The sequence below is a fragment of the Didymosphaeria variabile genome (assembly GCF_027946475.1).
Source record: "Didymosphaeria variabile strain IMI 356815 chromosome Unknown scaffold_1, whole genome shotgun sequence".
Lineage (NCBI taxonomy): Eukaryota > Fungi > Ascomycota > Dothideomycetes > Pleosporales > Didymosphaeriaceae > Didymosphaeria > Didymosphaeria variabile.
The window spans coordinates 1,850,089-1,875,892 of NW_026611620.1; the positions used below are offsets into that span (position 1 = coordinate 1,850,089).

The 25,804-nt window shown below is 53.4% G+C and overlaps 8 protein-coding genes across 8 annotated transcripts; 3 read left to right on the top strand and 5 right to left on the bottom strand.

Annotated features, from left to right (window-relative positions):
* Positions 1-752: 752 nt before the first annotated feature.
* Positions 753-3,996, bottom strand: CHS2 (Chitin synthase, class 2; the record flags this gene model as incomplete). The annotated part of the gene is made up of 2 exons (XM_056209414.1): positions 753-1,996; positions 2,052-3,996. 2 exons carry the CDS (start codon positions 3,994-3,996, stop codon positions 753-755), a joined length of 3,189 nt encoding a protein of 1,062 aa, XP_056076236.1.
* A 2,719-nt stretch (positions 3,997-6,715) lies between these two features.
* Positions 6,716-8,663, bottom strand: LGD1 (L-galactonate dehydratase; the record flags this gene model as incomplete). The annotated part of the gene is made up of 6 exons (XM_056209415.1): positions 6,716-7,024; positions 7,076-7,266; positions 7,365-7,938; positions 8,047-8,169; positions 8,444-8,548; positions 8,619-8,663. 6 exons carry the CDS (start codon positions 8,661-8,663, stop codon positions 6,716-6,718), a joined length of 1,347 nt encoding a protein of 448 aa, XP_056076237.1.
* Positions 8,664-9,654: 991 nt separating this feature from the next.
* Positions 9,655-12,006, bottom strand: N0V89_000595 (uncharacterized protein; the record flags this gene model as incomplete). Its single annotated transcript, XM_056209416.1, has 4 exons — positions 9,655-9,744; positions 9,797-11,814; positions 11,879-11,938; positions 11,988-12,006. 4 exons carry the CDS (start codon positions 12,004-12,006, stop codon positions 9,655-9,657), a joined length of 2,187 nt encoding a protein of 728 aa, XP_056076238.1.
* A 299-nt stretch (positions 12,007-12,305) lies between these two features.
* N0V89_000596 (uncharacterized protein) lies at positions 12,306-13,061 on the top strand (the record flags this gene model as incomplete). Its single annotated transcript, XM_056209417.1, has 1 exon — positions 12,306-13,061. One exon carries the CDS (start codon positions 12,306-12,308, stop codon positions 13,059-13,061), a length of 756 nt encoding a protein of 251 aa, XP_056076239.1.
* A 1,903-nt stretch (positions 13,062-14,964) lies between these two features.
* Positions 14,965-16,681, bottom strand: PGI1 (glucose-6-phosphate isomerase; the record flags this gene model as incomplete). The annotated part of the gene is made up of 2 exons (XM_056209418.1): positions 14,965-16,120; positions 16,182-16,681. The coding sequence occupies 2 exons, from the start codon at positions 16,679-16,681 to the stop codon at positions 14,965-14,967; spliced, it is 1,656 nt and encodes a 551-aa protein (XP_056076240.1).
* A 704-nt stretch (positions 16,682-17,385) lies between these two features.
* On the bottom strand, positions 17,386-19,512 carry YPK2_1 (Serine/threonine-protein kinase; the record flags this gene model as incomplete). The annotated part of the gene is made up of 6 exons (XM_056209419.1): positions 17,386-17,583; positions 17,637-18,001; positions 18,049-18,464; positions 18,514-19,252; positions 19,302-19,442; positions 19,491-19,512. The coding sequence occupies 6 exons, from the start codon at positions 19,510-19,512 to the stop codon at positions 17,386-17,388; spliced, it is 1,881 nt and encodes a 626-aa protein (XP_056076241.1).
* A 694-nt stretch (positions 19,513-20,206) lies between these two features.
* ADA2 (Transcriptional adapter ada2) lies at positions 20,207-21,825 on the top strand (the record flags this gene model as incomplete). The annotated part of the gene is made up of 2 exons (XM_056209420.1): positions 20,207-20,299; positions 20,389-21,825. The coding sequence occupies 2 exons, from the start codon at positions 20,207-20,209 to the stop codon at positions 21,823-21,825; spliced, it is 1,530 nt and encodes a 509-aa protein (XP_056076242.1).
* A 465-nt stretch (positions 21,826-22,290) lies between these two features.
* Positions 22,291-23,583, top strand: N0V89_000600 (uncharacterized protein; the record flags this gene model as incomplete). Its single annotated transcript, XM_056209421.1, has 1 exon — positions 22,291-23,583. One exon carries the CDS (start codon positions 22,291-22,293, stop codon positions 23,581-23,583), a length of 1,293 nt encoding a protein of 430 aa, XP_056076243.1.
* Positions 23,584-25,804: the final 2,221 nt, after the last annotated feature.

Here is a 25,804-nt window from a genome sequence, read left to right on the forward strand (position 1 = left end):
CGTACTTTGTTGTACAAAATTCATGACTACAGCCCAGTACCAGAATGCAGTATAACACCCGATGTCCCTTCTTTTCATTCTTTTCAAAAGGGCAAAGTGAGCAAATCTCCCTAACCTAGCATCGTCGTTTCCCAACGATATCAAACGAGCAGAGCATCGCAAAGAAAGATGTACGTGCCTAACACCACGGCGCCATTCCCCACCAATTTCGCTCTCACGCATCTGACCACTCTCACGAGCGTCTACCCCGCCATCATCGGTTGTGTGATTGGAGGAGATATCTTCGCTTGCTGTCTATGCTGTCGATGTTTGTGTTGTCAGAATGAGGGGTTGTTAGGATTACGAGGCCGAGACAGGCTAAGGATTGTTGGGCCGAAAAAATCGTGTATTTCATAAGCTGCAGACTACTTTCATGATCTTAAGTAGCTCATACGTTTCATATGATTGTGGACTGGGGTAATGGTCACATATGATGGACAAGCACGAATGAAGGACTGGTGTGAACCAAGGACCACTTTCACGTTGTCCAATACATTACCAGGACTACATAACGTCGTTCGCTGTATCCTCACGACTCAGCGATAGCCGGCCAGAAACCTTGCTCCCCCCTTCCCCTTACCCTTCCCAACATACAAAAGCCGCGTGTGACAAGCACGCGCGCGCATATACAGGTATCCCATCGTCAAGGTATCAATCATCCCAACGCCAACGCTCATCAAGTCGTAAAACAGAATGCTCGCCTAAGCGCGCTTTTACTTCCCCAAACTACTTCCACTCCAGGAGCTCGGCGCCCAACTACTGACCTTACTCGAGATAGCACTCCCGCTCCACCAACTACTTCCTCCATTACCCCAGCCCTTTCCAAATTTCTTCTTCCCGCCGCCTAATCCCGTCTTCGACTCCATTCTATCCTCCCACTTGAGCTTCGTCTCCATAATCGAGTGGATGCTATTGATGATGAGAAAGCTCGTCGACCCCATAGCGCGGAAGAAGGCCAAGCCCGCAACAGCCCACAAGATGAACTTGAGATAGAAGTTACTCGAAATGTGCTGACCACCGTACGCCTCGGACACGGCCATAGCGAGGATAGCGTTGGAGATGAGCCACACGACGACCATGTACGTGCGCACAGCGCGGTAGTAGTCTTCCTGTGCCTGGGCTTCGTTGAGACCAGGTTCGGGCACTTCGATGCGGTCGCGAAGGTTGCGGAGGGCTTCGTCGTAGCCTGAGTCGATGTCGAGTTGCTCGGATGGCATCTCAAGCTCGACGACGTTCCCCTTCTTGGCTTTGGCATCTCCGAGGTCGGTCTTTGCGACGTTGTCACCTTTCGTGCCCCATGTGATATCGTGCGTGTTGCAGAAGGCGTAGACTTGCAGGGTGCAGATATAACTAGGCAGGAGCGCGAAGTACTGGGCTGAGGAGGTGAACATGTGCCAGGGATCCAGGTACATGAAGGACATTAGGAAGTACAAGCCAACTGTTGTTGCGGTCGAAATGATCAAGTTGGTGAAGACATTGTTTCCGAGTGTCTTTGGCTGTTTGGGATCTCGCAGCTGTTTGACGACGATGAGGATCGAGGCAAACGTAGTATATGCCATGATGACACAGTACGCAATCATACTCCACAAGAACATCTTCTTCGCTCCTTGCGGACGGTTACCCATGGATAAAATGAACTGCATGCAGATCAAGAGCACACATGTGTACCGCAGGAAGATGAAGATGTATTTGGCAATGTTGTGGCCGAAGGGGTCGTAGTTCTTATCGCTGAGCGAACCGGCGATGAAGAAAAATGTGAGATAAAAATTGGCTAGGGAGAAGAAAGTGAACATGAGCTGAACGAACTGGTAGATAAACTCGATGTGGAGCAGTATCTTGCGCCAAATGGTGTGGTCTGTTGCCCAAACTTGCTTGAAATGCAGTAGCGAGTAGACAGCCGCGAAGAAGGCACCATTGAGCCAACGACGACGTTGTGAGATAAATTCGGGCACGGCATCTAGACAAGTTAGCTATGCAATTTTCGTTCCCATTAGATCATTTGTGCGGCTTACCAGGCACATCAGTCTCGCCCGTAGCTGCCTTGACATACTTCAAGACCCACTGCTCGCTGCGCTTCGCCACCAACTCCCAACATAGAATACGATCTTCGGCGAGATACATATTGGCTGTGAAGACATCTGCATCTTGACCATGCAGTGTCTCACCCTTGAAATACTGGCTCAAAGGACCGTGGCCGGTATGGTCATTCTGTAAGGCGATGTACCGATATGCCGACAGCGCACCTGGCAAGACAGTGATGTATCCAAACACGGATTCCAGTGGTTTATCGAGGATATTCGACATCTTGTACTCGAAGTTTTGCGACGCAACTAACGGATTGAGCAATCCCAGCCAGCCTTTGCCCTTTCCGGCTTTGATCTCGCCAGCAGCACCAGCGACAGAAGAGTCGTTGTCGAAGGTCTTCCAGAGATGATACAGTGCCTTTGGTCCAGGCTTGGTTCCAACGTCAAGCAGAATACAGACATTAGGGTTAAGTGCTCGTCCGAAGGCGTTGAAGAACCATCGATGTGAGTTGAGTTTCTTCTGGTTGCGCTCCTTCATGCAGAAGATCATCTGCACGGGAACAATGCCTTTCTCAGCCCCCTTAAACTTGAGATCGGAGTCTAGAGAGACCTGGGTAGTGTACTCGTAGACGTGCGCAGAGACCTCACGCTGGTTGACGTGGTTTTTTGCGATGCCCTTTTGGAAGCAGCCCATGGCAGCGAGAGCATCCAGTGTGCGGGGATGTACTTTCTGACGACCGTCTGAGATGATGCAGACGACAATTTTCTGCCACCCATCTTTGCCCCAGGTACGTGACTTTGTTCGAGAGCAGAAGTGGCTGATGTTGCGCATGACTCCGTGCATTGTTCGGGTGAAGTCGATCTCATTTTCGTTGTACATGGTGATACATATGAAGAGCTCCGTCTCACGGGGGGTGCCAATGTTCTGTCGTAGCTTGTAACCTCTATCGACAAAGTCATCGGGATCGCATGTTACGGCCGTGTATCGCATGTGTGTAAACTCAATGTCATCGCGCCGCGGCAAGAAACTGTACAGGATGGTCGGGATCTTGCACTCCAGGATGAGCTCTCCGTTAATGAGACGGACTTCCTTCTTCGTCATGACTGCATCACGTGCGCCGCGTCTCGGCTGCGCAGCCTCTGGCGCTGGACCGTAGTGGTCAATCTTCTCGTCCATGTCCGTGTACTCGTCTGCGATGGTATCCTCAGTCATGTATGAGTCTCTCGAGTTTAGTTCAGGCCGGTCATCACCGTATTCGGTGAACGGGTCATCGGGGTCAATGGGTATCGAGCTCATGTCGAGGGTTGCATTTGAGTCGCGCGAGATGGGCCTGCCACCGGCGAATAGAGGTGCTGGGGGCAGTGGCCGCTTAGGACTACCCGGTCGCTCGCCGCCGTACCTGGAGGATGGCGTGCCGGGCCGTGGACTTCCGTTGAGGTCTACTGGCTCGTACATGTTTGAGGACGCTGGCGGTCGCGCGTAGTCTGTGGATGTGCGTGTGGGCGAGTATGGCCGTCCGGGAACGGCGCGGTGGGGTGAGAGTGGGCGGCGGTAGGGTATGTAGGAGGGGGAGTCCTCGCCGGGAGGAGGCATGTTCGGCGCAGTATCAAGCACTGAGGGCGCCCTAGAGAGTGGTAAAGAGGACATGGAGGGCTGATAGGATCGAGCCACGGGCGATGGCGGCCTGCGGGTGTCATACAACGGTAAGCCTGGTTCCTGCGTCTTTGTGGGAGAGAGGCGGTCCACGAGCCGCGTCTTGATCGACTTGCGTTTCAGCGTCTGCGGCACCGGGTTCGAGGTCGCATTTGCGGTCGAATTCAGTGCCGCGTCGGCTTCACGCAAGAGGTCGACGATGTCCGCTTCAACGTATGCTTGTGCGCCTACTTCGGAGCGCGTGAGCTTGTCGCCCAGCGTGCCGGCGGTGCTGCCCATGGTCGATGACAGCGAAGCTGATTCTCGTTTCTGGGGTTTTCTGCGTGCGCAGTATGGAATGAGTTTTGGGATGAGAAGAGATAGGTAGGAAAGAGTGATACTCACGACACATAGCTCTGTGTATCGTCGGCGTGGGTCAACAAGCGCATCGTCGACCCTCCTTGCAGATGGCCCGGCGACGGCTCCTCGTCGTCGTATGCAGGCGGGCGCCCGTACGACGCATGTCCGCCTGGTGTGTCCATCGGCTCCACAGTGTTGTCTTGCGCGGTTCTTGCGCCAATGCACCCCACAACTGGTCTTTTGTCGTCAACGGAGCGATGGGATAGTGTATATGATAGGGTATGATAGTGTATGATTTGGAGAAGAATGCGAATTGTATGCTTGCAGTACTAGCCGTAGTTCTGGAGCGAACGTTGCGGCGGGAGCTCCGGCAGCGCGGGCGCGTGTTTGGAGGTGCTCGTTTCCACAGCAACGACCGACCTACGCCGCACGGCCTTCGTTGGCTGCATGCGCCTCAACGGCATCTCCAGTTTTCAGCGCAGCGCAGGAGAACTCCCGGGGAACATGATTCGGTTCCGTGACCTGTTCCTGAATTAGTCTTCAGCCGCGTCTGACCAGCTCCGACGTTGCTGGGCACTTACCGAGGGTGTCTTCCGCATCGTTGCACCCCCGTAAACCGTGTCATGAGCAAACATTGTCAGCGCTCTCGGAAAAGACGACCACAAGACTACCTACAAGATGCTGTCAGTGCAGACGACGCGTCACCCGCTGTTCATAGTGGGAGTCCGAATGTCGTGAGGCGAGCTTTCCTGCCAAGCTGCTTATACTGCATGGGAAGACTGGTCTACCTACGGTACTTTGCGCTAGACAGTTTGATCGATACCGGATTAATTCCTACCAAACGTAAAACGAAGGGGAGCAGGAACCATACTAAGGCACGCGAGCGTCCCTATAGATTCCAAGTCCAAAGACCGCGTCTGCGGGGTGTGTGTGTTGTTCTTCGCGTCTGGGCGAGTGAAGGGTGTTGCTGTCAAAGTGTCATGGACGAAGGTAGGACGTAAAGGAAGGAGCCGGCGCCATTGTGCGGAGAAAGAGCATCCACTATGCACAAGAACCGTGGCATGACAGGGCCTATGACGCACCCCTCTCACTCCACGATCGTTGCGCCCGCCTCGGACGCTTTCTCACATTTTCAGCTCCAGCATCGCTATCACCATTGCTTCCACACTGCTCTTTACGGGGTTGCTTCCCCCAATGAACAGGCCAACCGAGTATCGCTCACCTCGGCGTTCGAGAGAGGACTTTCTCTCGCCGCATGGTTCAACAAGAAGTCTCCGAAGCGTGACTTCCCATCGCTCCCAGAGGTCGGCAGTATCTCGACGTCCGGGCAACCAACTTTCCACCATCCACTCACGATCCAACCTCTCAGCTGAATCCTTCCGACCTACCTCCCCACCGCTCGGCTCTCTTATCCACCCGCACCCCCTATCGTCTTCTCACGTCTTAGCCCACAGTCCATATACTCACAATCATCCTCACCTACATTCTCACTGCACTGTAGATACCGTCCCAACCCTTGATCGTTTCCCTCGCGGTCCATATCAGACAACGTGCGCCTACTGCGGCGTCGATCCCGCCGTTCTCTTCCCCACACATCCCTGGGACCATCGGCAACCTTGGTGGACGCACCTCAAGCAGGAATACATACTTGTGAAGCCTTATCTCGAGTGGCAGCGCAAGGAAAAGTATCGCAGGAAAGAACGCAGGCGTAGCGAAGGCAAATTGAAACGTCAGCGCTTCCAACCAAGGAAATTGAAGAAGAATTGGAAAGTGGAACTGAAGCGGTTCGCTTGGAGACTCACAGGCTGGAACCACTGGGAACCTTCGAACAAGACCTCGCAGCCGCCTCAACCGGAGTACCAGATTGTTATCACAGGCGGTGAAGAGCCTATAGCAGCACAAGATGATCGAGACGTTCATGGACATGAAACACGGGAAGAGCTCCTACGAGGGTTTGAAGCTCGAAAGGACGGCGAGCCAGCTGATACATCGAATGCAAGAGACGGCGTCAGAAGACCCATTGGAAAGCACGAAAACAAGAGTCCTAGGTGTGTTACCAGTCGCCGTCATGGCGTGAGGCTATGCTGACCATTCGTAGCAAACGCTAGAGCAATTTACGGTCCCGCCCGCGTCCTAGATGTCATCACGTACGGGAACACCTCTTCTCGCAAGATTGCCGCTGCCATCGTCGAACACAATCCTACTGGTCGCTCTTACGTCCATTGCTGCTCCGCCAAGGAACATACACGGCTGGCCGCGCTGGAGCATTTGTTGGTCATCCAAGAAGATATTATGCAGCGTTTAATGGATCGAGAGGGAATCACCAGCAGTGGCTGGCTCCCTGCAACTGCGCAAGCGCAGCACGCACGCGCATTCAACAGCATGTCGGACTTGGCGACATCGACTCACGGCTTACGTTCGCACGCCCCTTCCAGTGTTCCTTCCAAAGCGCCCAGTCCAAGTTTCTCCTCTGTCCCATCGTCTGTGCCTTCTCAACCCCAGCCACATCGCCCTGGGCGCGTGCAATGGATCATGGGATCAGAGAGCTAGCCAGTACAGGGTAGGCTCTAGGAATTAGCTGGCGGCAAGGAGTCATGCTTGTCAGCGTAATGATATTACTTCCTATTATACTCTCTTTACTTTTGGATATCACGTTGCTCTAGATCTTCTCGCCCTCGAGGATCGGTCTCGCCTCTTCGCTCTTCCACCAGCTGACATTTTCCTTTCCGGGATAAGAATACCTATCCATGCTTTCGGGCTTCATCTCCACGCTGTACCCAGGGCTCATTGGTGTGACATAGTATCCATCCTTAATCTCGGATGGGTGGTGAAAGTGCTCGTGCAGGTGGTCAACGTACTCGAGGACGGACTTCTTCGCAGAGACGCAAATGTAATCGATGGTCGAGAGATGCTGAGTGTACTCGGGAAGCCCAACACCACCGCTGTGGGGAACGATGGGTACGTTGAACTGGAGTTCCTTAGCTGAAGCTTCGAGGGAGGAAAATGCTGGAATGCTTACCTTTGCAGCCATCAGCAAGACGGCAATGACCTCGTTCACACCACCGAGACGGCACGCATCGATTTGGCATACGTCGATGGCACCCGCGGCGAGGAATTGCTTAAACATAACACGGTTCTGGCACATCTCGCCAGTTGCGACTCCAATACCGTATGGCTTCAGGGCTTCCCTGACAGCCTTGTGTCCGAGAACTATGCACTCGTTAGCTCCTTCAATTTCCATTTGGTTCCTCGCCCGCTTCCCCTTCCTCGACCCAAAATCCCCACTCAAGAGGAACCGGAAAACATACCATCATCAGGACTTGTCGGCTCCTCAATGAACCACGGCTTGAACTCAGCCAACTGCTTCATATACTCGATCGCCTCGGGCACACTCCACACCTGATTCGCGTCAACCATAAGCACATTTCCCTTGTCAAACCCAATAATCTCCCTCGCGATCCCCAACCTCGTCCTATCCTCTGCAACATCCCCTCCAACCTTGAGCTTAAAGTGCCTATACCCCTTCTCCAACGTCTCTCTCAGCAGGCCCCTCATCTTATCCTGCCCGTAGCCCAACCAGCCCGCGGAAGTCGTATACGCCGGAACGGCTTTGGACTCGAGGGCTTCTTGGAGACGTTCCTTCTTACCGGCTTCGGCTTTGGTGAGGATCTCGAGGGCTTCTTCGGGTGTCAAAGCGTCAGTGATGTAGCGGAAGTCGATGAGGGAGACGATTTGAGAGGGCGTCATGTCGGCGACGATGCGCCAGACGGGCTTGTTGAGGGTTTTGGCCCATAGGTCCCAGATGGCGTTTACAACGGCGCCGAGGGCGAGGTGGATGACGCCTTTTTCGGGCCCGATCCAGCGGAGTTGGGAGTCGTTCACCTAGTTCTGGGTGTTAGGATGGGGTGGTTTGGAAGAGGCTAGAAGGCGGATATTTTTCGAGTGGACGAAGGGTGTTTTATCTCGGAAGGGAGGGTAGGGGATACGGACCAGATGACGCCATGTCTTCCCCCAATTCTCGACGAGGGAGTCGAGCGTGCGGCCTTTTATGCGGTCGGCGAGGTGCTCGATGGCGGCGCAGACGATTTCGTTGCCACGGCCGATTGTGAAGGTCTGGTTATGTATAAGTAACCTTGTAACACAATAATCTCCATTCAAGCGAAGATGTAAGATCCGAAGATCCGAAGATAAGGTAAAGGGAGGCTCAGAGGGTTGGTACATCCACAGAATCGAGATGTGAACTGCAACATCCTCGGTGCCCTCCCCACAACAGCAGCTAACCCAATTATACCAGAAAACCGCGCAATAACCGCGCAAGCCCGAGCTCATCATTCCACAAGCCCTGACAACTACAGATCTGTTGGAAACTGGAAAAGAAACCACTCACCATGCCATGTCCCTGGTACTCCGAATCCGTTTTCAGAATCGCATACGCAGCAGAGTAGTCACCCGCCGCATTCATAGCATCCGATCCCGTCTTGTCGAGGGACGTCTGCACTTATCAGCCTTCTCTTCTCCCGCAAGTATCGAAAGGGAAACTGGGACAGAGATAAATGACTTACGGGAAACCGCACATCCCTCGTCTCAACACCTGTGATGGTAACCATATTGGAATATATATAGCAATGTGTTCGTAAGAATGAGGTATCAATAGAGACGCAGCTGGAGGGAATGTAAAGGAGAAAGACAGATCACACGGAGAAATTCAATTGCTTGCACCAAAAAAGTTCAGCCAGTGCACCTATATACGTCCAGCCGGTCGTCCACTGGACCCCAAATGCCCCTCAACGCGCCCGCGCGTCCAGATTCAGTGCCCCGCGCTACGCTTGTCATCGGTGGAGAATTGCTCCCATAGGTGGAGAATCATATTCCGAGGGGAATAAGTGTGGAAAGTGGTGCGCCGCTCGGCAACTCAAGGGCCGATGTGCGGCTATAGTTCCAACTTGCACTAGGCTAGTCTCCGCACGTGAGCAGATGGTGGGGGTAGCGCACTCAATGTGGCTGGATTTCTACGAAAGCTGGGGATTGGAGATTGTCCGATTGAGCCGCAAAGCTTGTTGTACTGCACGTGCCTTGAAGTCTAGGTCCAGGCTGACTGATTTACAGCTGATGTAGTCTGTCTACTACTTCAGAGCTGGTCAAGGTGTTGGGAGTGGTTGTGTGGGAGCTGGTTGATCACAACATTAGGACTACAATGACTTGGACACATACGTACCGCATCGAGCACGATACTTTGGTTTTGCTTTTGGTTTTGGTCGCATGAAGACTCTGACAGTTAGTATATTGCCATAGACAGTAACACACCTAATGCCCAGAATCCCGCATCCAAGCCACCAAAATCTGGCTACCTGCTATAATACACTCTGGCGGAGAAGAAGATCCAGAGAAGCTGCGCCCGATCAATATCTCCATGAAATAACGCCCTTTCGCCATACTCACTGCTCTTCACGGTCTGGATGATCTGCACCTTGCGGTAAAATGGCTCACTAAGAGTCTTCGGATTGTGGTCACAGTGCTGTGCTCGCATGGGCCGACCTAGGCAGGCGTGAAAACATGTCCAGCTCTTTTCGAAAAACGCAGAAATGGAGCACTCAGCGCTTATTTGATGCCCCTCCTCTCCGTCTCGCTGTAGTAGATGACCATACGCCAGAGCTTCTTGACCAGGCTTTCGGCTTCGTCTTCGAGGACCTATATGACGATTAGTGAATACTGTATGATGATAGAAAGCAGGTTTACTGACAGGTTCAAGATTGTCCACCAAAGCCTCGGCACTACCATGGCTCCTCAGGTGGTCTACGATGGTATCGACAATCATGTCCTCCTGAACACCAAGCAGGTCAAGCACCTTATTTGCGGCCCATTTCTTGATATCCTCATCGATGTTCTTGTCAGGTAGGTGCTCCCAAGAGACAGACCACTTCCAAAGGCCATTTTTGTCAGCGGGAATATCGCGGGCGAGTTGTTTCTGCGCATCTTCGACTTCTTCTTGGGTGAGGTTGGCACGGACTGCTGCATCGAAGTTGATGGGGATGAGGGTCCGCTTCTTGGAATCGGCAGGATCAACTGTTTCTTCGTCTTCGAGCAAATTCTCGACATCGGCAGCGCTACGGCGAGGAGCAGACTTCTGGTCGAGCTTCTTAGTTGCAGCACCGAGAGAAATCTTGAAGCCTTTCTCTGGCTCGCGAGGTGTCCGGGCACGAAGCATCTCTTCAGCCTGCTCGTTGAGGAAAGCATCCGCCTGATGCCGCGCTTCTGCCTTCTGTTTTTGCCTCGTGGCCATCTCGCCCTCTTCTTGCTCTCTGTCAACGGCATCTTCCCTCTCTTCGCGCTCACGGAACCTCTGCCGTTCTCGCATGTACGCACCATGATCGCGATAGTAAAGTTCGTGTTTGCGGGCCTCTTCCTGGTCATCGTCGAAATTCTTGAGGAAGGCCCCCATTGCTTCACGAGCCTTCTGCTCTTCGGCCTCTTTGTTCTTCATAGTGTTATGTGTCCGCTCAAGGGCCGAAACGCTGCGGCTTTCCTGTTTGAGCCAGCGACTGAGCTCCCTCTCATAGGCCGCATCAAGCTCGGCATTGCGCTTTTTTTTGCGACGCTCTTCAAGCTCGGAGTCGCTCGCGGAATCATCGTCGTCTTCTCGGTTAATGAAGCCGCCATTGATCATGGCTTCGCCATTGACGAACTTCATGTTGCCCTGGTAGTCCCGGGGAAATTGTGAGCCCTTTGGTCCGCTGGGTGCGCCTTGGACACCTCTATCGGCACGTGGCCCGACGGGAACTCCATTGGCACCTCCAGCTACACTACCGCGTCCTTCGCCTGCGGAAGCTTCCTCTTCCTTGCGTAATCGCTCTAGATCACGTTGGTTTGAGCGATCACGGAAGGCAGCAATTTCGGCTGCCACGGTCTCGCGCATCTCAGCTGGGATATCTGAAAGATCATCCTCGCCGCTAGCTGTGATGTCGATTTGAACAATGTCAGGGTTATCCTCGTTTTGTGTGTCCATCATCATGGCATCCCCAGCGAGGTCTGTCTGCGGATCATCAGGCGGATTGAACAGCTGCGCAATTACTTGGTCTAGGGCTTCCTTGGCGGAATCCAGTCGAAATTGCATATGCTCCTCGTCTTCGTTCTTCGTCCAATCTTCAGCGTACTTGACTGATGCGTCGTCAATCACTATCTGCAGCTTTGTTGTCTCGACCTCATCTCGATCCTTCTTCTCGCCTGGAGTCTGTCGCTTCGTCGGGACTTGAACGTCTTGAAAAAGCTCCGTAGCAACTTTCAAGCTCTGCGCATCCCCATATTCCGCGAAACCAAATGTCTGGACCTTGTCGTTCGCATCCTTCGCGCGCGTAAACCTTGTGAAAGCCCCAGCCGTTTCCAGTATCCTTTCGATGCCTGTATCGCCGAGGGCGGCTGGAATGTTGCCAACGAAGATGGTACGCGCAATCTCTTCGCGTGTAGGAGGATGCAGAGGCCGCGCGTCTTCACGCCTACCATCTCGGTCGTCCATTCCCAGTCCGCGTCGCGCAAGAGGAGTTCCGCCATCGCGCCGACCACCTGCAAGGCTGTCAAGATTGCCGCGTTGCGACCCGGAGGTGCCTAGACGTATGACGGGCGCACTGAAGTTAATGTTCGGCATGCCCGCGGGCGGCTGGAAATTGGGAGGCAGCGTGCGCGGACCGCCGAGCTGGGGAGGGCCATTGAACTGGACACCAGGTGGTGCTACGCCGGGAGGTGCTGCAGCACTGCCAGGGGGGCCTATACGATATTCTCAGTACAAGATGATTCAAATGCGATCCATTACCATAGACTTTGAACTTACCCATTCCCGGAGGCGCCGCCATACCTGGAGGGGCTCCATAGCCCGGAGGGCGGTTGTAGCCTGTTACCAAAGTTAACTTTGATCGAGTCGCGACGGGTGAAGTACTTACCACCATAGCTGTTGTACATCTCGAATTGGCGCGTCTACGTTTACTGTCGCGGTGTCAAGTTATGTCTGTCGAAAGTGTATCAGCAAGTGTTCAGGCAGGCGCGCTGCGGGTAAAATGGTATGGAAGCATGAAATCTGTAAACGGCAAGCTCCACCCGCGCAAACGCCAAGAATAGCCCGGCCGAGGTGGAGCCGACGAATTTGGAGAGCGCGTTGGAACGACTCCATCACCATTCGTTTACCTTTCCTACCCAAGTCCGGGCGAACCATTATTTCCCTTCTGTCTGATAGCTCATACTACCTAAAGAGAATACACAGAATGGGCTCCCGCCAGCTTGGCGAGCTCCTGCTCCGCCCAACTTCGCTATCACGCATGTCCTGCACCCAAAACATTCGAAGGGCAGCAGCACCATCATGGAACCGCATGATCACCACCTCGAATAACAACCAAGCCGCGCAACCACAGCCCGAGGAGGTTGATACGCACGACTCCTACGCGCCTCCGAAGCCCAATGCCCCTTCACCAACCCAGAACCCGACGAGCGCCGAGCAAACCAGCGAGGCCATCGATAGCCTCTTTAGCTCCATGCCCGCCTTTTCTCGCCAGTCGTCATCCACATACACCCGCACATCGCAAGAACAAGCAGCTGAACGGGCCCGCAATGTCTTCGGCAGCAACTTCAGCAACGCCAGGGAAGGCTCCGCTTTCCAGAGGCGCGGCCTCGACTTCGAAAGCATGAGCATGGATGGCTTGCCGCTCAGTTTACCGAACCAGCCATCGTCTGTTGCTCCGCTCGAGCCAGAGAAACAAATCTTCCCGCGCTTGAATCCTGCGTTCGGTCGTAGTGTTGAGCTGAAGCCGGAAACGGGCCGCGATCTGGTGCGAGGAATCAACATGCTTGGAAGCCTGATGGCGAGGAATAAGGTGCGGGCGGACTTCAACAAGCAAAAGTTTCACGAGCGACCAGGTCTGAAGAGAAAGAGACTCAAGAGTCAGCGGTGGAGAGCGAGGTTCAAGCAGGGCTTCCAGGATGTAACGGCGCGCGTAAGTGAGTTGACCAGGAAGGGATGGTAATTCAGGATGCAGCATACCATTGAGAGAGAGGCAACTTGTACGATAGATATCTGTTACTGTGGATGTAGGGTCAGCGTACATGTTCTGTACATTATTGATGTATCAGTGGGAGTATTTCCTGGCACATAGAACGGTGGAAACCTCGATTGCGCAAATTTACTATACTCGTTGTCAATTGTTCGTTTCATTGGAGTGCTCACGCCATTGCGCAGGGAAGATAGAGTTCGGAGAGCACGTAAGGAATACATTAGATTCTACGATCGCTTTGGTATAAGCCCAGTTCATGAGGCATGTCAGGGTGTCAGCAGCCTTGGACTCCTACATACCGTCCGAAACCAAGGTCGACATATTATCAGCTTTCGACGTTTTATATATGCCGCTGCAACGCAATCGATATAGGATTTTTTTATACATTTTATGCCGAAGCTAAACATTTACAACCGTTGTATATCACTCCTTCAGCTATAGAATCCATTCTTCCTCCTTCCCCTTCTAGAGCTGTTCCATCTTTAATCCCTTTTCCCAGTCCCAGTCCCAATGCCATACCCATAGCCTCCATATCCATTACTTCTGCCGTTCGTAACGGGAAGAGCGTACCCTCCGCCCCTTCCCACACCCATCCTATCCCCCGCATATCTTTTTAGTCTCCTAGGTAGCTCCACGCCTCTGAAGTATGCCACACATATGGCTGCACTCGCACCTGCGCTTAGCAAGCAATACAGGAACGTGCTCTTATACACATGACCACCATACCCGCTCCACCCCGGCGGCAGCGTCGTACTCGGATACCACCTGACGCTGAAGTGCAGACTTAAGCTATCCCCAATCGTCACCCTCGCATTCCGCGCATGGCTGGCTATAGAATACGCGGTAGCGGCGTCAATAGTCCCCACCTCCTCACTCTTCGGCTTCGCATGCACCAACAAATTCAAATCATTCCCAATATGCAGATGACTCAACTGCAGCGTCCCGCTAAGCGCCACAACCAGCGGTGTATACAAGCTTGACTGGCTCCCCAGCGCGCCCTCCTGCGTACTTTCATCTACCGCTCTAAACTCATTTTCTAAGACGCTCGGGGGTAGGGGTTTGGAAGGAATACGGCAGGACAGCGGCGCGTCGTTATGGATGTAAAACTCGAGGAGGTGGAAAAACGGGTCCGAGATGAAGTCCAGCGTGCAATTTAGGGATTGCTCGACGCCGAAGAAGAGTTCGAGGGGGCGGCCGGTTTCGTTGCACGTCGGGAAGGGAATGTATTGGAGTTGGCCGGAGGCATCGGTTATGTGCTCGCCTGTTTCGCTGCTGTCATATCAGCCTGGCGGCCTTCGGTTTTTGTGATGCTGCCAGCCATCGTGTGGGGATCGAACGTGACCTACACCGTCCTGTTCAAACAGCTGACAGGAATGGGTTCTCCGAGATTATATCCCCTACTTTCTGCAGCACCTTTCAGTGGCTCTTGTCCAGACACTGCATCCGCCAGCGAGATCCAAAAGGAGTAGACTGCGAAGATCGCAAGCCATAGCGAGGGTATGGAGCGTGACATTATATGTACAAAATGCGAGAATCAAGATTATGTTCAGGAAAACGACATGCCACGCAGGTCTGGAGAGATCGCGCTGGGCAATGCCTGGTGTTGTATGCGATCTGTCAACTCGGGAGTCCAGATAATTCAAAGTGCACGGACCCAACACTTCCGCCTTGACTCCGCAACTGTTGTTCAGTGCTTGAGGACTGTACACGTCACATATGATCTAAGCCGTTTATTCTTATTTTTGGAATCTCGTTAGAGCTTAAACATTCTATGAGTCCTGCTAGATGCTCGCCAGTAGTTTTCCTGTTCATTTGTTCATCATGATCATTACCGGATTGTCATTCCTGCCGCTTCAAGTGCTCCCAGGATCTTCACCTACAAAGATGCCTTGCTCTTGAAAGCATTGATGAGGCCGCTCGTGCTGGCGTCGTGCGACGTGGACTCGCTCTTGTCATCGAGCTCCGTCAAGATCTTCTTGGCCAGGCTCTTGCCCAGCTCGACACCCCACTGATCAAAGCTGTTGATGTTCCAGATGGCACCCTCGGTGAAGGTGAGGTGCTCATAGTAGACGATGAGTGCACCAAGAGTTGCTGGGGTGATCTTGTCGGCAAGAATAGAGGTCGTTGGTCGGTTGCCTAAGAAAGTCTTGTGGGGCACGAGATTGTCGGCAGCGCCCTCAGTCTTGACTTCCTCGGGGGTCTTGCCGACCATCAGAGCTTCTGCTTGAGCGAAGAAGTTGGAAGCAAGCATCTTCTGGTGCTTGTTGTTCTCGACGGGGTTGTGGCTCTGGGCAGCCAAGATGAAATCGGTCGGAATGAGCTTAGTGCCCTGGTGGAGCAGCTGGTAGAAGGAGTGCTGAGCATTTGTGGCGGGCTCGCCGAACAAGATTGGGCCAGTTGTATACTTAACATAGTCTCCGCTGCGAGTGATAGCCTTACCGTTCGACTCCATGGAAAGCTGCTGGAGGTAGGCAGGGAACCTATGTAGGTACTGGTCGAAGGGAGATACGAGATGAGTCTGCGCACCGAAGAAGTCGGAATACCAGACACTCAACAAACCACCAATGACAGGAATATTCTTCTCAAGAGGGGTGTTCTTGAAGTGGTTGTCCATGGCATGGGCACCAGCGAGGAACTGGTGGAAGTTGTCGTAGCCAATGTAGAGCGCAACGCTCAGACCGATGGCACTCCATACACTGTAGCGTCCACCGACCCAATCGGAGAAGCCAAACATGTTCTTCTTGTCAATACCGAACTTGGTGACCTCAGCCTCGTTGGTGGAGAGGGCAACAAAGTGCTTGGCAATGTCCTCCTGTTTTGCGCTCTTGAGGAACCATGCCTTGGCAGTGTTGGCGTTGGTGACGGTCTCGGCGGTCGTAAAGGTCTTGGATGCGATGAGGAACAGAGTGGTCTCGGGATCAGACTCCTTGAGAGCCTCGGCTATGTGTGTACCGTCAATGTTGGAAACGAAGTGGAGCTTGAGGCTTCGGTCGCCATATGGCTTCAAAGCTTCAGAGACCATGACTGGGCCGCTGGAAGCTGTCAGTTGATGGATTCACGCGATGCATACTGGTCACGACTGCAATGACGTACAGATCTGAGCCGCCGATACCGACGTTGACGATGGTCTTGATCTTCTTGCCGGTGTATCCCTTCCATTCACCACTGCGAACCTGCTCGGTGAATTCCTTCATGTGCTCCAGCACCTCGTTGACACCCTCCACGACGCTCTCGCCATCTACCTTGATGGGCTGGTTGGAGGTGTTGCGGAGCGCAACGTGCAGCACAGCGCGGTTCTCGGTGAAGTTGACCTTCTCGCCTGCGAACATGTCATCGCGGAGCTTCTCGAGGCCAGCCTCCTTTGCGAGCTCGACGAGAAGCTTCAACGTCTCGTCTGTGATGAAGTTCTTCGAGAAGTCGAAGAGCGTCTCAGAGTTGTCGGCATCGTTCTTGAAGGCGAATGAGAACTTCTCGAACCGTTTCGGGTCCTTCTTGAAATACTCCTTCAGTACAATGTCCTTTCCAAGCTTTGAGTGGTGGTCTTGGAGGGCATTCCAAGCCGAGAGATCCGACGCCTGGGAGAAGCCGGGCATTATGCGGTTTGGATTTGTTGTTGCGGTACAGGCAGGGCTAGTGGGGCGTTATCAGTGACGTTCAACAAAACTGTGACGAGGAATGGCAGTGGCCGCAAGGCTGGCTATTGAACCAGCAATTGAGCTACTTACAGCTATTTAATCTGAGAACCAGAGGAGTGGGGTGAGTGTTTGTAATTCCGCGGTCAGGTGTAGGTAAAAGAACCTTGGAAAGCAGTCGTTGGCCGGATGCTGGTGGGGTTGGAAGGCGGCACCGGACGTCACAGGGAGGGGCAGGAGCAGGGGTCAAGCTCTGGCCTCAGTTCTGGAAGTAGACGTCGGACTTGTCACGCAAGCAATACAATGCGGTCGCTAAGCATCGCTTCCAGTTGTAGTTGACTGATGCATGCATGCAATGGGGTCTTCAAGATGTGCTAATAGTTCTGAATTGCTTCTCAGCGTGTGTTCCGCGCAAGTGCTGTCTGCCTCATGCGCCTGATTCGTGGTGCCGTCCCACGCCTCCCCACGCTCGCAAAGTCTCAAACGGTCCGGGGCTAAACACCTGCTCGGGTGTTTGCAAGGCGAGGTCCAGAGCCACGGTGAACTGGACCTGGGCTCGCTAAGCGAAATTTATGCGTACTGCGGGAGGCCAACAACAACCAACAACGCCCAAGTCTAAATCGTCCCGCGCTAAACCTTCACAGCTCCTCCCTCCTTGCAAAACTCTACCGTGTTGCATCTTCAAACGAGGGATCTTTGACTGAGCCACCCGCATCGCCGAGACCTGCAACTGGGCGGTTGTACGACCAACCGGCAAACTGCTGCTGCATCGTCTGAGAAAGCATTGGCCCATCCACATACGAGTCGGTGGGGGCTTCGCGGGTGAACTCCGCATCAAAGTTGTCCGTGTCCTTAGCATCAGCCTGTGCTTGTCAGCATGACTTCCAAAATGGCGCTGTGTTGGGAATCTACGTACCACGTTGGGCTTGAAGCTAGGCTCGTACTTCCGCTCCAGCAGCTTCCGCCAATCTATGCTGTGGAAGAAGTAGTGTGCCTTGATCTCCGCCGCACCCTTAGCACCAAGACGCTTCTCGGCATTGCGGTCAAGGAGACGGGTTAGCAAGTCTCGCGCCGCCGGTGGCACAATCTCGGGTCCAGGGAAGTGCAGAGGCTCTGTGAGAATCTTTCTGTACATGTCGTTGGTATTCTCGTCGTAGAATGGCGGCAGACCTGTCAGCATCTCGTACAAAAGAACACCAAGTGTCCACCAATCGACAGTCTTAGTGTAGCCGGCTCCAGTGAGTAGTTCAGGAGCGAGGTACTCTGGAGTTCCACAGAATGCTGGTTGATGTTAGCGAAATAATGAGAATCAGGGTGCGTGTGCTTACTATTAGTCCGGTCTTCGTCTTTCATGTCCAGTTTGCAAAGGCCAAAATCACACAAAGCAATGTGTCCAGTGTAATCGAGAAGGATGTTCTCGGGTTTCAGGTCACGATAGATGACATTGAAACCATGCAAGCACTCCAAGGCGCACAGAAGTTCTGCTGCGTAAAATCGAGCACGATTAATGTCGAAACGCTGTTCCTTCTGCAGGTGGTGGAAGAGCTCGCCGCCATTTACGAAGGCGAGAACAAAGTACAGCTTCTCAGGCGACTGGAAGGAGAACTTGAGTGGTACGATGAACGGGTTGTTGATCTGCGCCAGAACGGAACGCTCTGCTAAGGTGTGCGCGACTTCCGAACGAGAGATAATGTGCGCCTTGCGGATAGTCTTTAGGGCATAGATCCGGTGTGTGTCCTTTTTCCTGCAAGGGGTTAGCATATGCGAAAACTTGCTTTCAAATCGACACATACATAACCTGCATGACCTTGCCAAAGCTGCCTTTACCGACGACCTTGAGCAATTCGAAGTCGTCGATGGAAAGCTTGTCTTTTTGGGTTTCCACAAAGTTCACGCCAACTTTCATGGAACCAGAACCATATTGCAGCTCCAGCCATTCGGCACCAATCTGCCCTTGGCCAGTTTCCTTCTTCGCAGCCGCATCGGCAGCCTGTGACTCTTCGAACCTTGGACGGACATGGCACTTTCCAATGAAGATATCGTCTGTTCGGCCTGCGTTCGGTGGGGCAGATGGGTTGCGGATGTATAGTGACAAGCTAATATCGGTAGTTCGAGAAACATCGAACTTATACTGCGTGTTCCCTCCAGCCCAAAGCGGGTTCTCGGGAGTTCCCGAGACCGCATTGATGAATACCTGCTGCTTATCGAAATCGACAAGTGCGTATGGGAGGTATTTGGAAGAGTAGCGTCCATGAATAGTGGGAACCGCGTTGATGCTGCCAGCAGCGGACTGTGGTCGGTTTGCAGAGTAAGAGCCGGCCACCTGATTTCGTGATGATGAGCCAGGCCGCATAGACCCCGCCACAGAGAAACCACCTCCTTGCGATAGCGAACCCTGATGATGTCCACCACCTTGGAAATGCTGTTCTGCGCCTGGTGGGAGCGAAAAGCCTTTGCCCTCATGGAGAGTCACTATGAGGATACCAGGGTGGAGGGGCGGTGGAGGAGGGGCAGCATTTGCTTCGGAGGCGGCTGTGCCTGGTCAGCAGTGCAGTCAACATGGAGCGTTCCCGGTACACACCGATGCCATTGGGGTCTTTTGAGTCTGAGAGGGCGGTGCTGCTCGTGCCCTTCGGCGTCTGCTCACCGCCGACTATGGTTGATGTGGAGGACGAGCGACTAAAGGTATTGGCGAGCGGCGCAAGGTGGGTCTCCTTGAGTTCTACGCATTATTAGAGAAGTATCAAGAGACCAGAGCGGCGGGACACACTCTTGGTCAATTTCCAACTCATGGTTGCGGCGGCGAGTTGGTTCGCTCCTCAAGTGCGGGTGTAAGAGAAGAGGATCCTCAGAGACGAGGGACGAGGCAAGCACGAAGGAGGCGGAGTGGTTGCCGGTTGGGGTGAGGTCGAAAATAAGGGGGAGCAGCGTCGGCGCCGCTGAGTTTATGTGCGTGCAGTGGCGAAGGGTGACTCCTTTTATAGAGAATGTGGTCCTACGATGTGTTTGGGGAGGGCAGTGGGGATCAATCTCCAGCGTCTCAGGCTCGCGCCAAGCAGTGGCTGTCTGTCTCTCCTTCAGCAACGCACAGGCTCACAGCTGGTCCTTCGACGCAGCTAGCCGTTTGACAGCAATTCGTGCCCGCGGTGCCGACGCCTCTCCTCGGGACGCCTGTAGCGATTCCGTGATGCGACTACCTGTCTATCGCGACATTACCAACCGCCCGCCCGTCCGCACGCGCCGCCACCCCCGACACAGTGTTACATTGCCAGCTTGCGACAGCACGCCCGCCTCTGCGACGTCATACCCACTCATTGCGCTGCATTCACCAGTCTGCGCCGCAGCCGTGAACTGCTTTGCGTACGCGCAAACGCGTTGAAACCGACACAGCCACGCTCCAGATCGTGCTCTAGCGGACTGCCCGGCGTGGCAACTGCAGCCGCTCCCTCACTACTTCGTATATGCGCAAAGCGTTAAACACCCATTATGGGTCTTATTAAGAAGAAGACTGGATCGAGGGGCACCGAGGGTGGTGTCAAGTACGTGTGTGACGTGTGCTCGTCGGACATAACATCGACGGTAAGCCCCCGGGCGTATACTGCAATTGATGCATCTTGGGCATATACTATGTCGGCGGTTACGTAAAAGCACAGTATTGACTTTTGTAGGTGCGTATACGCTGCGCCAGCGACGTCTGCCACGAGTATGACCTCTGTGTGCCCTGCTTCTCTGATGCAAAGCACTCCCGCGACCACGACCCCAAGACACATCCATATCAAGTAATTGAGCAGCACTCAATACCAATATTCACAGAAGACTGGGGTGCAGATGAAGAGCTCGCCCTTCTCGAAGGAGCAGAAACGTACGGCTTAGGATCATGGGCAGACATAGCAGATCACATTGGCGGGTTCAGGTCCAAAGACGAAGTACGGGACCATTACATAAACACGTACATAAACAGCTCCAAGTTTCCTCTACCGGAAAGAGCCAGCCCCGAGGATACCGAACTCAGCGACCGGATACCACGAGATGTGTTCCAGGCCAATAAAAAGCGGAGGATAGAGAAGAAGAAGGATGACGCCCAGAATGCGCCACCTGCAACGCCGAAGCAGAAGCCAACTGCCAGTGTACCGGCATGTCACGAAGTCCAAGGCTACATGCCTGGTCGATTAGAATTTGAGACCGAATACTTCAACGAGGCAGAAGAAGCTGTGCAGCACATGCAGTTCGATCCCGGCGATGGTGTCAACCCCAGGACAGGCGAGATTGAGCCAGAGATGGAATTGAAGATGACAGTGATGGAGATATATAATTCTAAATTAGATGCGCGAGTCGAGCGGAAGAAGGTTATCTTCGAACACAAGCTCCTGGACTACCGGAAGAATGCCGCTGCCGACAAGAAGCGGACGAAAGAGGAACGTGATCTTCTCAACAAAGCAAAGCCTTTCGCCCGGATGATGAAGCATGATGACTTTGAGAAGTTCAGCGAGGGGCTCATCTACGAACACAGCTTGCGACAAGCCATAAACCAGCTCCAGGATTGGAGAAACCACCAGATCACGGACCTAAAACAAGGCGAAAAATATGAGCAGGAAAAGCAGCAACGACAGTCTCGAGGCCCTCCACTGGGACAGTTCGATCGCCTTGCATCAAACCGAATAAGCAAGCCCACGCCTCCTTTCGAGACACCTTCAGCCACACAAGCACTGACGGCGGCTGAACTGCCTCTACACCTACGCCAGAAGAACGGACTTTCGACGCCGCCTCCTGACCAGCCGAACGGTACCAATGGCGTGCTGACACCGCAGCAGTCCAAGACCAAATTCGTAGCAAAAGCATTACCCAATACAGTACCCTTGAAATTTGCCAAAGAAGCAGCCTCGGACCTACAGCTTCTCACGCCGGAGGAACAAGAGATTTGTCGAGTTCTACGCATCTTGCCGAAACCCTACTTTGTGATCAAAGAGAACTTGATTCGAGAAGCGATGAAGCAGGGCGGTTCTCTTAAGAAACGGACTGCGATCGAGATAGCGAAGATTGACGAACGCAAGACGAAGCAGATATTCGACTATTTTGTACACAGTGGATGGATTGCACGCGCGTAAAGGTTGTAGACATGTTTGGAAGCATAGCACGGCGTTAATTCCTATGTTGCGGCGGTGTCTTTCCGATACCCGGATGGTTCTCAGGTTCGGTCGGCGTTGGAGATATTTGACAGATACGATTCAATGAACATTGACACTGTTGTTACGTTGCAGACAACATTTGAATTGACCGCCATTTGAGATCTAACCCTAGCGTTTTTGAGCACACGTGATTGGTCGTTTACCGTCGCCGGGGCAAGTGCAACCCAAACAAATGCTCTCTTACCTCTCAACGTTTTCCGCACAGAGCCTCTAACTTTGAACGCCATCATGTATCTCTAATCGTGCGACTGCTGCACCTTTTCGTCCGCCCACTTCCTCGACCCTCCGCAATCCTAAAAACGTGAGGCGAGCGCTTCCGCGGATTAAGCCGAAGGGACCCTTTCGAACAGTCGCATGGCATCAACACCTCGACAACAGAGCAACATGCCAGGCTTCTTCACCTCACCCTCGCTTCAGCGATGCGACTCGCGACCCCACCTCTACGAGCCGGTAACCCGATTCCCGCCCGTCTCTTCTGAAACCTCCGGCCTTCAGGTGACCGAAGGCGACGACCACGCGACCCGGAAACGCTCTCGCTACGAGAACCCCGACCTGCAAAATAATGCATTCACCTTCAGAGCCCCATCGCCCAACACAAACCCTTGGTCGCACCCGCTAAGCAACTCTCGGTCGTCAGTCAGGAGTCCACCGCCGCTGGCAAACGACCGATACGAGCTAGCTGGAGGCATGGAGGTTACGGATAAGTTCGCAAGGCAGAACGGGAACTTGGACGATTATTTTCACCTGGAGAAACAACGCGGAATGTGGTCAACACCTATAAGCCCAAACTCTGGCATACCTCCGCACCTTCAGCCCACGGAGCTTCAGGTTACACCAGCCAGCGCCAAACCGTGGATGTTGAACCAGTTGATGAATATCGTGGGTGGAGTGGCTGGCAAGTTGTATCAATTCTGCTCTGTTCCTTTCCGTGGATTTCAAGCTGGAGGTGGCCAAGCATATGCCTTCGAAAACCAAGAAGTGGCGGCCAAACTGGGATTACAGGATGATTACAGCTTACCGAAAGGTCCTACGCCGCAAACCCGTCCGATCGACTACCGCGACAACGATTTCGGTGTCGAGTCGATAGAATCCCTAAAAGCCGAGCGACCCGGAGCAAAGCGACAGCGTACGGCGGAGAGTTGGGTGGTCGTAGACAATCAAGGCGATATTGTATCGAGGCCTTCGACACCGCGCATGGCTGCGCGAAGAGTACCTAGTCAAACAAGGTCACCTTCGCACATCCCACGGCCTGTTTCCAGAGCGAGTATGACAACGCCGGTGCACAAGCGACCATCGTTAATACCGGTCTCCCGACGTTCCACCCTGGACAAAACAACGTTTTACGGGTCGGTCAAAACGAACTCTCAATCGCCAGGCCATGTGCGATCATACAGTCGCCAAAGCTACGGCTCGCCTCTCTTGTTCAATGACAAGCCGTCTAAGAAAAAGAGTCCATTGCCCCCGGAAAGTCAGCGACTCATCAGCAAGATGCGACGGGAGGAGGACGAAGACGATGCCCGCATGAGAAGGATGAGCTCCCAGATGAGCGCCATGCTACGGGAAGCTCGCGAGGCGTTGGGTAGCAAATTCGAGACCGAAGATGAATACATGGAGGAGGACGACGACGACGTAAATGACAGTTTCAACTCGAGCAGTATGCCGTTATTCTCACGGTAATGGTAGGCCAACGTTTGCATCGATCGCTCCGAATCCACGCCATGCTCGAGTCTCATGCATGGAGTTGAAGACCCTTGGTTTGTTCTTAGTCCATCCTGTTGACAGTACGTACTGTCGTCTGGGGGAAGGGGCTAAACCTCGCGATCCAGGTCGCATTGTACATGTAACCACACACGGCCTACTTTCTTTTGGGAGGGATGTCGACTTTCACAATTAGAGGATACCGTCGTTTGTTTACCGGCGTTGGCGCACTTATACCCCTTGGCCATGGCGCCAGAATTCCTTTGTAGTTCGAACACAGGCGTCTCAGCCATGATTAGCGCCGCGAGATGAAGACTGTCTTTTGCATCACGATGAGTGGACGTGTCTAATTAGCGATCTCGGGAAAAGTAATCATTGCATTATATGTTGTCATTTCTGGGAGCTGTTCTTATCGATAATGGGGATTGCTACCTGGGAAGTTGACTGCATCTCTCACGGGAACGTGAACTCCGGATCTAAGCCATATCTTGGCACTACTTTTAACACCCTCCACCAAGTAAACACTGCATATAAGCTCTTCTATAAAAATCTACAACTTTATGCGATCACAAAGAACTAAAAAAGAACAAAATCTGATGAAATATACAGTCGCTATACAAGAAGGTATTTTGTTGGGGTCTGTGCTTAGATCCGAAGAATTCGTTCCCGTGAGAGCTGCATGACGGTCATCACGAATGCGGGGCATCCGGTACAGCGGCACCCAATGCTTGTTACAGTGGCCTCCACCACGTAGTCGTCGTCATGCAAGCCTCGCTGGGTCCGCGGACGGGCGTAGCCATGCAGGTGCACCCCGAAGCTGCTGACCCAAGACCATGGCTAGTACCTGGGCGGCGCAGGCGCGGTGCGCGACATTTAACAGAATGCGCCGCCATGTTAGAGGCCCCGTTGCCCTGTTTCTACCGTTCTAGTGTTTAGCCCGCCATGCTGGCCACCTCATATGCATTGAGGCTTTTGAACGACTTGACGGTCACTTTCAGATTCTAACTGGGCTCAATCTTCGAACTCTACAACTTGTGGTACCCTGCGACTGCCCGCAACTACGCAATAACACCCCCCCCACAATGTCAACGCTCCTCGACGTCCGACCCCTCGACTCAGAACCCCTCCCATTATACTCCCGTCAAGACCCCGACACCGCTTCCATCCGCAGCGCAGCCCCCTCCTATGTCTCTGATACACCCACGTACCGCTCCTACCGCACACCCACCTCCCTCCTCCCACCTTTATCACCAGGACAAGAAAGTATTGGCCTCCCCGCACCGCGCATATATGCCCCCGGCTTCGCGCCCGAACTGCGAAACCGCGCCTCCGGGTCGAATTCAGACTTCAACATCACGCGTACAGTCAATTCAAAACAATACAGCGCCGTTGCGCGCGTCGCACCGCACAGGCACGCGCAGACACAGAAGCGATGCTAAATGCGCTTTCCGCCGTCCCCTGTCGCCGTCCCCAGAAACCTCCCCGAACCCACCTTCCCCAGATATCTCCCCATATCCGGTTCAAATCTCACCACTAAGTCCACTCGAGGACCCATACCTCGTTGGGGAGGAAGCAGCAGGCCGAGCGAGGAGGTCGAGGGTGTAGGGAAATGTGTGCGAGGGACACGGAGATGAGGGGGCATGAGGGGCGGAGTTGGGATTTTATGGTCGGGCAGATGAGCGATTGGGATGAGAGGAGACATAGCTGGAATAGTTTTAAGAACAATCTGCCGCGGAAGAAGGGGTGGGGAGGGGAGGGGTGGAGGTCGTAATCGGGTATTCGAGGAGGATTGAACACATGACGGTGGAGGTGGTGAGACGAATGGGATGGTGGTCTGTATATTGGAACTGCTGACGATGTCGGCGTATTGGATATAACTACGACTACGACCGGGTGGCTTTGGTCTGGCGTATGTTCGGCATTGCAGGCGTCGCATGTCCAACCCTTGTTCCTGTTATGTTTTTCGGCGTTCAAGCTAATGATCACGGGAAAATCCTTTCTCACCTTTACGTTTTACTTCGGGAGGCTATCTACTTTCGGCTCGGCTTTTCATGTCTTTCGACTCTGGCAGGTCCCGCAAATTGAAAAGCTTCTGGAAGCTATACAATCTACGCGGCGCGGAACATTATCGAACGGATCTTTGGTCATGTTGTCAGCTTCATAGTATCTACTTATACTTTAGGTGCAGTGTGTACTTTAC